Source organism: Podarcis liolepis, assembly GCF_965112155.1.
Source record: "Podarcis liolepis genome assembly, chromosome: 7".
Classification (NCBI taxonomy): domain Eukaryota; kingdom Metazoa; phylum Chordata; class Lepidosauria; order Squamata; family Lacertidae; genus Podarcis; species Podarcis liolepis.
In genome coordinates, this window is record NC_139561.1 from 67681019 (window position 1) to 67693463 (window position 12445).

The following is a 12445-nucleotide window of genomic DNA, read 5'->3' on the forward strand; positions in this document are numbered from 1 at the left end:
TGCCTCTTGTTTATAGGCAGGGGATTCCAAAGCACAGCTACTGCAACACCATCTCACATACTGTTTTTATTCTTGTTATAAGTCACCCATAAAACTTTGTAATTGGGCAACATATGCATTCTGTTAAAAAATAAAGAAAATAAAAATCTTATCCACTTTTATTCCTGCATTTTTTTTAAAAAAATAATTTATAGCTTTACAAAATTTAAATAGAAATAAACAATAATAAATAAAACACTGTACAGATAACTTACACATGTTTAAATTGTGTGCATTCTTTTTAGGTGCTTGGCATTAAAAAAAAAATTTAAAAGGGGCAGAAATAGGGTGAACATCTTGAAAAAAATACTTTGACAATCCCGCCTGCCATTGAAGCCAATGTGTTTTGACTATACGCACTTTTGACTACACAGTATTTCAGGAACATAAACCAGCATAAATTGAGAGTCTCCTGTATTGACAAACAAGCAACAGAATGGTAAATAACCCAGCAACATAATTACCGTAGTAGCGATTTCAAAATGGATACTATCAGACAATACACACACACACACACACACACACTTAAAAAAATATATATAATTACATATAAAAACTGTTACAGTAGGTGTAGTATAGTTATAGAGGGCAATATTTGAAGTAAGTTTTATTGAGAGTGGACCCATTGAAATTAATAGATCTAACTTATTCAGGCTCACTCATTTCAGTGGATCTACTCTGAGTAGTACTAGCATTGGCTACTACCCTATAGTTTTGGTGTATAATTTGAAATTAATTTTCATAGGATCGAAAAAGGAATGTAACCGATGTTATATTTTTATACGGTTCGCAACTCAGGCGGAGAAGGGTGAAGGGCATGTAGGGAAATCAAACAAATACAGAAGCAAGCAACAGTGACTAAAGTGGGAGTTACTTCCCTATAAGCATGCGGAAGATCGGGCCGCACATCACTCCAAGGCTCTCACAATGCTGCTTTGCCACTTACTAATGGATGAAAAACAAACAAACATTTGAACCTAGTTGGAAGAAACCTGGACTGTCTCCCACCCCGGTCATTTTCAGCTCTACTTCATTCCAACCAGAAGCTATTTTAAAACCAGGCCCCAGACAGCAATCTCTGCTGTCTGATCTGAAGACTTCCATGCGGCGAAGTCCAGAAAACAGAAATGCTCTGCAACAAAACATCCCAGGTCTTTCTTTGCTCCTCCCGCCCTCTTCTGCCCGGCAACAGCTTGAATCAGGGAAGCCTACCAATTAGAGGACCGTGCCTTTGCACCTTCCCTGAGAGTGAGAGTGCCTCTCAGAGCAGCCATTGAATGGGTCGTTGCAGTGCAGAGGAGAAGCAGTTCCTCAGCCAATCTGGGCAAATAACACTACAAATAAAGGAGGGCCGTGGAGGACGAAGCCTCTGCTGTAGCTCTAGAGGCTCCTCGCACCCCATATTGATTTTTATTAGCTGTAGGAGAGGGGAAAGGCCCACCAGCCTGCAGGCAACTAAGCAAGAGCCGGGGTCTTCTTATTTTTTTGCATTCGCCATTGCACAACTCTGTGGCTCAACAAAGGGTTTCCTCAAGGAAGATTGTGTTATCACCAGCCCCTGCCGCCTGACAATGGTCCTGGTTCTAATCTTCCTGCCGCGTTCTGCTGTTGCATCAAAAATCTTGGCCGCAACCACATTTCAAAGGCAGAAGACGTTTGCGGTGGCACGTCCAGCTTTTCACGGGCCTGACCCATGCCACCAGATGTGTGGAGGGGTTGCGTGATCGAGGAGATGAAGCAATTCCACCTATGGGGAAAAGTCACAGCGTTCGGGGCTTTTAAGTTTAGGGGGAAGGCAAGTAACAGGCGGCAGGAGAGGAGATTATAAGATGGTGCGTGGCATGGAGAGAGTGGATGCAGACAAGTCGTCACCCCCCCCCCCCCAAATCTCTCATAACACTAACAGACAAAAGAAAGTAATTCTTCATGCTGCGGCGCATAGTTAAACTGTGGAACTCGCTGCCACAGGAGGCAGCAAGGGCCTCCAACTTGAATGGCTTCTTAAAAGGATTAGGCAAATTCACAGAGGACAAGGCTATGTTCTGCTTCCACTGTCAGAGGCATTGTGCCTCTGAATGTCATTTGCTGGGGGTCGCAAGGGGGAAGAGTGTTGTTGTGCTCCTGTCCAACTTGCAGGATTCCCAGAGTTATCTGGTCAGCCGCTTTCAGGATGCTGGACTAGATGGGTCATGAGATAGGGTGAGGCACATCTCAGTACGAAGGGAGGAGCCACCACCAAAGGAGTCACCACCACAAGGAGCCACCACCGAAAAGGCCCTTTCCTGGACAACCACATCACATACTTCATCCTGTGTAGGGACTACCAGGAGGTGCTCAGCTGCTGATGTTAGGGAACGAGCGGACTGATGTGGAAGAAAATGTTATTGCCAGGGAAGGCCAATGAGCTGCCCTCCCCATTTTGCCCACCCACAGTTCCCATCATCCCTGACTGACCATTGCACATGCTGGCTGGGCATGATGGGAGTTGGAGTCCAATGGCATATGGAGGGGGCCAAATCAGCTACCGTAGCTCCTTCCTCCAAATATGGTGATCAGTTTGACCCTAATGGGAGACAAATTAATGCTCCTTCCCCCACGCCCGTCCCAGACAGAGGAACCCAAAAAAGAGACCGCCATCAGCTGCCAGCCTGCGTCCTTCTTCTTACAGACCCAGCCACTCTCTAGGGAACCTATCAGCCTATTCACATCTCACAAAAAGGCCATAAGTTCAGGGAAAGGCCAATGGTGGAAGGAGAGCATCTCCTCCCAGGTTCATTAACTTCCAGGCAGAGGGAAATGTGACTGTGTCAAGCCTCAGAGTGACAGCTTGAGTGACAGCTGTGCCTTTTGGGGATGGAGAAGCAGGAGAAATTAGCACCGGAGCTGCTTTTCTTTACACAAAGGTGTGAGAGCACATGCCACAAATCTGTCACCAGATTTACCCATTTGGGATCGTCTCTCAACCTCAGAATCTTCAGAGATTGCTTCAGAACCCACGATACAGGGTGTGTGGGTGTGGGTGTGGGTGTGTGAGAGAGAGAGAGAGAGAGAGAGAGAGAGAGATTCAATCCTTAATCTCTGCATGGAAAGCCTTTGAAAACCTCTAGACTGGTATCATTTGTCTATGTGCAGGTTTATTCACCAACATGTCATTCAGAGTGGATTCATGCCGGACCACCCACACACATTGTTCCATTTTGTTAGTTGTTCTGCAATGCCTCCCCAAAGTTACTGCATTATTGCTACCTGGAGCAGCACTCTTGCATTCTAGCACGGCTAAAGCAGGTCAAACAAGAACAACACCCTGGAACACTGGTGGTACGAAAAGTTTCAGCAGGAATTTCAGCAGGAAGCTATGGAACATGCACTGATTCAAAACAAAGCAATATGGCCACCCCAAAACTTTGCAGGTACAAATGGTATTATGAAAGCAGAATTGTGTATAACTGCCCTAATACCATCATGAGCACATATCATCACAAATGCACAATAAAAAGGAAGTCTAGTGAGGCCTGGAGGTGATAATTCTATCCAATTATATCTGTTGCAAAATAGCACAAATGGAAACCTCCCCCCACCGCCGAGAAATCACTATGGAGTCATTCCTTATTCATACAAATGACATTCCACACCACTTCCATTGACCAATAACTAGTAAAGGAGCCAATCTCCACACTCGTGATAATTAAATGCATGCCATGGTCAACATGTTTACCACTAGTATGATATGTTCCTGCCTAACGTGCCCTTTAATTGCTCCAATTAATATTATTATTAATGTGCTGTTCACCTTAAGTTCCCAGGGCAGGTTGCAACATTAATACGCAATACTGAAAACAGTTTAAAACAACTTACAGTCATAAAAATAAGGTGGGTCCTCAAAATATCTCTCTGTATGTGTGTGTGTGTACTTATTTATTGCATTTCTATCCCATTTTTCCTCCAAGGAGCTCAAAGCAGCATACATGGTTCTCCCCCTCCCTATTTCATCTTAAAAACAGCCCTGTAAGGAAGGCTAGGCTGAGAGACAGTGACTGGTCCAAGGTCATCTAGTGAGTTTCATGGCAGGGAGTGGGAACTGTGAACCCTGGTCTCTCAGGTTCTGGTTCCACACTATGACGCACTGGCATTATAATCTGACACCCCACTGTGGGATATTTAAGATGGTGACACGTAACTACCTACTGTTGCTATGGTGTAAACCAACCTGTAGTTGGGTGGTGGGGGGACCAGTATAGGAGGGGACTTCCTAAGGGCCTTCTCAACCGCTGTACCCCTCTTTCTCTCAAGCATCAGTGGCCTCCAGGAATATCCCCCATCTCTCACTTCTAAGGCAGATCCAAGCGAAGAAGTTCCCTGTCTCCCCATTTGCTCCCTTTCAAAGAACCCAACTTTTCCTACTCCACTGCACTCCAGATCGCCAATGAGCCTTTAATCTCTTATTGTTTGCTCCGATTTAAATTGGCCTCATCTGGACATTGTTGCGACTGGGTGGGATCCTCCACTCCTGTTTTGCAACCAAGGAGTGGCGTGGCATCAAACATCTTGGGGGAATTAGGCCATTGTTTGCCAAGGTGATTCAGAGAGTCTCCTAAGGGGGAAATGCTTCCATACAAAGGTTGCAGCGCAGCATGGTCGGGAGTGGAAGAACACCCTGCTCCCAAAAGAGTCAGGACCCCATATTAGCAGGGTCTACATATACTCGTGCTCCTAAGTGATGTTATTCATCACTCTGGGACACTTCACAGGAAGAGATTCAGAAATGAAATAAATTATAACTAAAGGCTAGGCTTCGTTGTAGAGTAGCCATGTGTCCTACTTTGGAGAGGGCAGTTTTCATGACTAAAGTGGTATGATACTGCTTTAAAGGTATAGTGTTTCAAAGGTATAGGCCCAAGTCCTACTCTGACTAGACCAATTTGAAGTTAATGAACATGACTACCTTATGTCTATAGTGTTGTCAAAGCTACCAGCATGAGTTTCACCAAACTGCGGGAGGCAGTGGAAGACAGGAGTGCCTGGCGTGCTCTGTTCTATGGGGTCACGAAGAGTCGGACGCGACTAAACGACTAAACAACAACAACAACAAATCTTATGTCTGTTAATTTTAATGGTTTTGCTCAGAGTAGGGCTCCAGCCCCCATCTGCACTATACATTTAAAGCAGTATCATACCTCTTGAAACAGTCAATGGCTTTTCCTAAGGGATCCTGGGAAGTCTAGTTTGTTATGGTTGCTGTGAGCTGCTATGCACCACCTGTTCCCCTCACAGAGCTACAATTCCCAGTGTTTCCTGTGAAGAGGGGTTGATTGATAAACTGCACCTGAAGTTTTGTCCTTTTCTCCAGAAATCCTGTCTTTTGATATAAATTTTATATCATTTGATATCGCAGGGCCACAGGTTCTCCATTCCTGGAGAACACCCTACTAAAACTTGATGGGCCACCAATGGTCTGATCCCATATAACAGGTTTTCAACCCTTTTGGGTCCACGGCTCCCTTGACCAACTACATGCTTTCTGCAGCACCCCTGTGAGGCTCAAGAGCCCAGTTCTGTCACGCCTTGCCTGCAGAGCTGGCAGCCCCTCACCCCTTTTCGAACACCCTTTCTTGTGGAGTGTTCCCTCAGCTTCCTCTCTTCTCCCCTCTCCTTGGAGTCCTCAGGGCAGCCATAGCTGCTGCCCCTAGTATCTGAGCTGCCCCCGTGCCCCAAAGATAAGTGCCTCCGCACCCTGCCCTACAGGGACCTGGGAAACACCCCATGGCCAGCCCTGGAGGCACCATTCGCCTGGGGAGCTTGTAGCCAGGGCTGCTGCAACAACCAGAAGTGCAAGCTTTTGGGAGGCAAAGATGCAAGAGGGCATCAGAGGAGGGAGGGAAGGAAAACGGAACAGAGGCCAGTGTTGCCCTTGGCACCCCTGACCATCATTCAAGGCACCCCAGGGTGCCATGGCATGCTGGTTGAAAACCACTGCCATATAAGAGGAGTTAATTAGGACACAATCCAAATTTGAAAAATCAACAATACTTTACACTTTAGGTAGTTCTGTGAAAGGGCCTCACATCTGCCCAGCCGCTGCAGTGTGCTGCCAGACTTTTCTTCCTCTCTCCTATTTTCTGGACCACTTTTGAGGCTTGGAGTCCAATCTGGACAAAATGGGAAAGACCTTGACCATGCAGCGGTGGGTGACACCTTCAGGAACCAAATGCCAGCATAAGGGTGAACTTTCCAGAAATCCTGATGGCACTTGGGGAGAAGGGTTGGGCTGAGGAGAAATCTAGAAATGCTAAGGGGGGAGGCTTCTAATCTGCAGTATTTGCTTGACTAGATCAAATTATTATATCCTTTGTAATCAGAAGTAATATCTAAGACACCTGGCCTGCCATTAGTGCACAAATAGAAAAGAAATTCATGATTGCCCAAAGGCACTGGGGAAATCAATATATATATTCAAAAGCTTGATGAGAAGAGAGAGAGATAATTTAATGTAACAACTTCTTTTCCAATTTTACCCAGTGTTAATTTTCTCTCTCTTGACAGGCTCTCATCCAGAAAGGAAGAGTGCGGGCGGGAGGGGAAACTGGATTACAATAAATGGGGCTTTGGAGAGTAATGGAAACTTCTAGCATACTATCAATATAGGTTTTTGAAGATTTAAAATGGAACGGTATTCATATTTACTGTCTATTTCTTTCTAATAGCCTAGCTTTCTTATTAAACCTCATATCCCCAACTGCACAATCAATTTGCAATGCAATCCTAAGCATGTCTACTCAGAAGTAAATCCTATTGAATTCAACAGGGCTTACTCCCAGGTAATAATGGGTTAGGACTGCAGCCTCAATTCTCACAGTACATTTATTTCTATTGCCCCCCCACCCCACCCCTTCATGCTGGAATGAGCAAGATTCTTAGGCCCCATCTGCAGCCTACTCTGAAAGCAGTATCGAACCCCCTTAAACAGTCCTGGTTTTCCTGGGAACTGTAGTTTATTCAGAGTGCTGAGAGTTGTTAGGTAAAGGTAAAGGTACCTCTGACCGTTAGGGCCAGTCGCAGACGACTCTAGGGTTGCACGCTCATCTCGCTGGCTTTTGTCCGCAGACAGCTTCTGGGTCATGTGGCCAGCATGACTAAGCCGCTTCTGGCGAACCAGAGCAGAGCACGGAAACGCCGTTTACCTTCCCGCCAGAGTGGTACCTATTTATCTACTTGCACTTTTGACGTGCTTTTGAACTGCTAGGTGGGCAGGAGCTGAGACTGAGCAACGGGAGCCATGAGGCATCCCAAACAACTAGACTTGCTGGAAGCCCTCAGCCTTTCATCTTCCTAACACAAACAGAAAAGAAAATGGAATCAAGTGGGGGATTTCTAAAAGGAACATGTGGGTTTTTCCACACCTCTCACACCTACTGGACTCCCCTTTGCTGATTCTGTCGGAAGATTCCTGCAAAGATTCCTGCAAAGCCTCTCTCTACAGGCCGTGGGGGAGTTAGAGCTGGATAGAGTGGGAGAAATCTGTCAATTTCGGTTGCTCTCAGTTCCTCATTTTTCCACTCTTATGTTCTGTCCTCCACATTTCTACATCAGTTAATTTTATTTTTAAAGTTCTTGTGGAAATTCACCAGCATTAAATAGTAGATTTTCCCACATAAACACATGGTTTTTTATTATAAAAAATGCAGTTTTGCCTCACAACCTAACCTACCTCACAGGGTTGTTTTGACGTTGAAATGCAGGCAGGCTGGTGGTATATATAAATGAATTAAATCAATTGCCAAAGGTAAAAATAGGGCCATGCTTGTAACATCCTATTATATGAAACCAAGGATCATGGTCAAATACACAATTGTATGTTGCAGAAAGTTAATACATGTGCCCTGCTGCGTTGGTTTTTCCTGCAATAGCCTGTCTTCCGCTAATTTAAAATCCAAGAAAGTGTTTGCTTCTTCGCTAATACGCCCAGGAACCTCACCAAAATGCTGGAGAGGCTCCACAGGCACATACCTCCACATGTGGTGAGAGTGCCCCAAAATCCAACTATTCTGGCCAACAGCCATATGAGAAATATGTAAAATAACTAAGCAAGTATTAGAAATCACCCCAGAATTGGCCCTACTAAACATCTTCCAAGACAACAATGCCCATTTACACCACAAAGAACTCATAACCCACCTACTTTCAGCAGCCAGAAAACCATAACCAGACACTGGAGAGACCTGTCAAGAGTAAGCATGGACCAATGGTACCAAATAGTATGGGAAACAGCCTTACTAGAAAAATTAACTAGTAAACTGAAACTGACACGGGGACATACAGAAGAAGACACCTTCACCCCGGTATGGCTCCCCTTTATCACATACACAGCCCAACAAGACAATGACAAAATCCACCAACAGCATACAAATCAATATGGCTAACCTGAGCCAAAGCACCCACCCACCCCACTCACACATGAAAACAAAGATCACCACAGCCAACCACAAACAAACAACCGCACCCTAGGCCAACCCCAACCTCTCTCACCACCAAAGGAACACAAGTGAACAGCAGAAAACCTGCACAAGTGACGCTGACCCAAAACCCCATATATTAAGTAAAATAGAAACATCACCACCCGACCCCACCCCCACTCACCTTCCCCCTCCACCTCTTTCCCCTTATTCTTCCTAATGTCTCAACAAATGAAACAGATCTGTAAAAAAATGTTACTTGGATGAAAAAAAGAGAGAGAGACATTGGCCAAACTTTTGTAAACCAAGAAAATCTTTAATAAAAATACATTTAAAAAAAAAAAGATACGCTTGAAAAAGGTAGTTGCACTCCAGTTCAAAACACACCCCTGCAGTTGCAAGCTGCGTGTGAAGTGGCAGGATTTGCTCTGTGAGGGGCCTTTTGTGTTCGTCACACCTTCCAACATTTCACAAAGGAAAATAAGGACAGGCTTGCAGCAAACACATCTCCGTGTTACACAGAGGGCCTTCATCGTGCCAATGCACCTAGATAATGGAACACCTGGCACCGTGAAGTACAGCTGGCCCCTTCCTGTGCTGCGTTATTAAAGACTGTTTTGCTCCTGCAGGCTTTCACTCTGTATGCGGCAGTCAATGTTTTGATGCTTGGTTTTTAACCAAGCCAATCCTGTCCCCTTGGTTGATTGCCTTATGCCAGGGCTGGGGAGCCCAGTTTCAGCTCAGCAACACAGCTCCTCGCTTTCCCCCGCCACCCAGAAGCCACTTTGACGGGTGGGCAGGGACAACCGTCTTGTCACATTAAAGGCACTCACTGGCAGTGTCAATGAACTGATGGACACTAACAGCAAGCCCTTCTTGGAGCATTTTGCATTTTGATTCATTCTGTGCCTGCAAATTTAGGGGGGGCAGGCTTCATGTTGGTGGGGGAGGCAGAACCTCAGTTAGTTAAGTATTTTTATCATGGGTGTAGCCAGGATTTTTGTTAGGGGAGCAGACCTTTTCTTTGGGGGTGCAGAACCTCAGTTAGTTATGTATTTTTATTGATTTTTAATAATTGGGGGGAGGGGCAGCTGCCCCTCCCTGCCACCCCTTGGCTACATTCATGATTTTTATTGATTTGTTTGAATGGGGGGGGGGGGGAGCTGCCCACCCCACCCCCTGGCTACGCCCATGATCATGCCACCTTAAACAGTCTTGGCTTTCCCCAAAGAATCCTGGGAATTGTAGTTTGCTAAGGATGCTGAGAGTTGCATACCCTCCAACATTTCTCTGATGAAAATAGGGACATCCTATTCTGTACCGTCCAATCATTTCTCTGATGAAAATAGGGACATCCTATTCTGTACCGTCCAATCATTTCTCTGATGAAAATAGGGATGCCCTAAGGAAAAGCAGGACATTTGGGGATCAAATCAGAAACCAGGACAGCTTCTGTAAACCTGGGACTCTCCCTGGAAAATAGGGACACTTGGAGGGTCTGGTTAGGAGACTCCCCCCTCCCTTTGAGCTGCAACTGTCAGAGTTGTTTAACAATCCCTCTTCCCAGGGAATGCTGGGAATTATAGCTCTGTGAGGGGAATCGGGGTCAACAGTTCCCAGAATTGTTTGGAGGAACTCATGACTGTTTGAAGTCATACAATACTTTTAAGAATACATAGTGCAGATGGGGCCTCTCTTACTCAGGAAATATATATGAAGAAGTTGCTACTTCCTTCTCATTTTGGGGACAGTGAAGAAACTATTCCAGGTCTGGTCACAGACAGCCTTATCTGAAATTCAGGGACTGTTGTTTCTCTATTGTCCTAGCCCTTAAATTTTATTACATTTATGGTCATATGATTTCTTGATTGCATGCATATTGTACAAGTGCACAGAATGGTACTGGTACTGTTCAACATCTTGAAAAGAATTCTAGCCCTTATGGCTGCCTGCAAATATAAGTTGTTATAAAATATAGAATGTTATCATCTATGGTGACATAGCTCAGCTGAGGCCAGTAGGATGGTATGGAAGATTTTGCTAGGCCTTAATTCTGAACTAGGGCTGAAAACCCATTTTCCGTTCCACCCTAGTGACCCTGTCGCATTAGACGTAATAACAAATAAGGGAGTGCCCCTGATCATGTGCAGAGTACCTGTTGGCACTGAACATCCACGTATTCCCAACACAACATCCCAAGCGAGGAGATAGAGCTCCTGCATTGGAGCCATTTCTCTTGTTCCACTAGGGATTTTGGTAGAGCATGAGACTCTTAATCTCAGGGTTGTGTGTTTGAGCCCAATGTTGAGCAAAAGCTTCCTCTATTGCAGGGGGTTGGACTAGATGACCCTCATGACTTCGTAACTTCTAAAGTAGCACTATACGCGTTGGCAGCTAAGAAGATCAGGAGAAAAGAACGAGATAAAATAGCGGTCAATTGCAAAGGTGATTCGGACATTTAAGCTGGCACGTTCTATCTGAGAACCCCCTGCTATTCTATCGTATGCAGCAAACAATTTCTAGGAGACGTGACCATGGTTTATTGTATTTGCAGTGCCTGATGTTTTTATGGTTATTGCTGTTTTTCTTTTTGTTTCCTTTGTGAATGATGCCATGGCCTTTGGCTAGTGCAATAAAGTTGATGATGACCCTCATGGTCCCTTCCCACTCTATGATTCTATGATTTACACAGGTTGTCTCCTGTGAGCTCGTTTAATATAGGTGGTTTAGACCAGGCTCTGTCATTCTGCCTTTAATTTGTAACCAGCCTGCCTTGACTTGGCATCTTACCTGGGCAGCCTTTAGCATTTGTGAGCATCGCTCTCTGACCTCTCTGAAAGGGCAGCTTCTGGAGAGCCTGAGCAATAACACCAGGATCTGGTGCAGCTCCAACCCTGCTGCTTCTGGCGACGATGAGGACCGTCCATTTTCCAGGTCATTTCGGGAAGGGCAAGGCTGATGGCCGATGGAACTCAGCAGAGCCTGAGCCAAGGTGTCCATTGCTTCTCCCCGGTCCTTTTCTCCTCGGCTATGGAGCCCAACCCACTTTCCAGAGTCCAGGTGGCCCTGTGGCCCTGCCTGAAGTGTCCTCTGGTCCTGTAGGATGGCACTTTGTTGAGCCATCTGTAGATCTTCAGCCCTGATTGGCGCATTAATGCAGACCCCAGGCATGGATTGGCTTGCCATTTTTCTGGGATCAAGCGTACCTGCTCTGCAGTCCCGTTTCTCTCTCCCTTTAGGCTTTTACATCTGGAAGTTTCTCAGATCCACTTGCAGCAAGGCGAGGCCACACGAGCAGACAGACATCACTAGTAGCAGTGGCACACCCACCAGGCTGAGAGGACCATGTCTGCCTGCACTCCAGTCTTGGTGAGCCCCGGTCCCCTAATGTTGTTTTTGTTCGGGTGGGAAAAGGCTGCAGAAAACATCTCGGGCTGATGCAATCTGTCTTGTCTCTGCTGCCGGTGAAAGCACAGAACTGCAAGCCGTGACAGGTAAAGGGGACCGTGGCTTAGATAAACGAGCCCTGGTGCATTCTGGGAGATGTAGTTTTCTTTGTTATGACTGTGCTGGAAGCTGCGAGTTAAGCCCTGATCAAGTGGAATTTACAAGATGCGTTATTTTCCAGAGGCAAAGCCGTGTGAAAGCAAACACACATATACATATGAAGTCTTTTGGGTCCTTAAAGACTAACATTTTGGTACATGAACTTATGTTACAATACATCTGTTACAGCTGAAGGTTCCTAACAAGACCTTTAAAAAATATACATTAAAAATATATTCTGTCGCTCAGTCCTGCCTTGCGTCAAAATGTGCTTAGGTATTATATTTGGACACACAGGCTGCACTTGTGTATGGGATTATGGGAAAGGGGAAGACAACATTTATAAAATGGACATCCCATTTGATGAAAATTTATGAATGGGGAAAGGATGGATTGTGTATTGGGGGGGG

The 12445-nt window shown here is 45.5% G+C and overlaps 1 protein-coding gene across 2 annotated transcripts in view; it reads right to left on the bottom strand.

The window, feature by feature from the left end:
* Positions 1-11949, bottom strand: part of SESN2 (sestrin 2) — a 57945-nt gene extending 45996 nt beyond the window's left edge. The window contains exon 1 of one of the 2 annotated variants that reach the window (XM_083511959.1): positions 11280-11949. In XM_083511959.1, coding sequence (XP_083368085.1) covers positions 11280-11675 — 396 coding nt within the window. In that variant the 5' untranslated portion in view covers positions 11676-11949. The remainder of the gene's footprint in view (positions 1-11279) is intronic. The other variant, XM_083511960.1, reaches the window with a different exon arrangement.
* Positions 11950-12445: the final 496 nt, after the last annotated feature.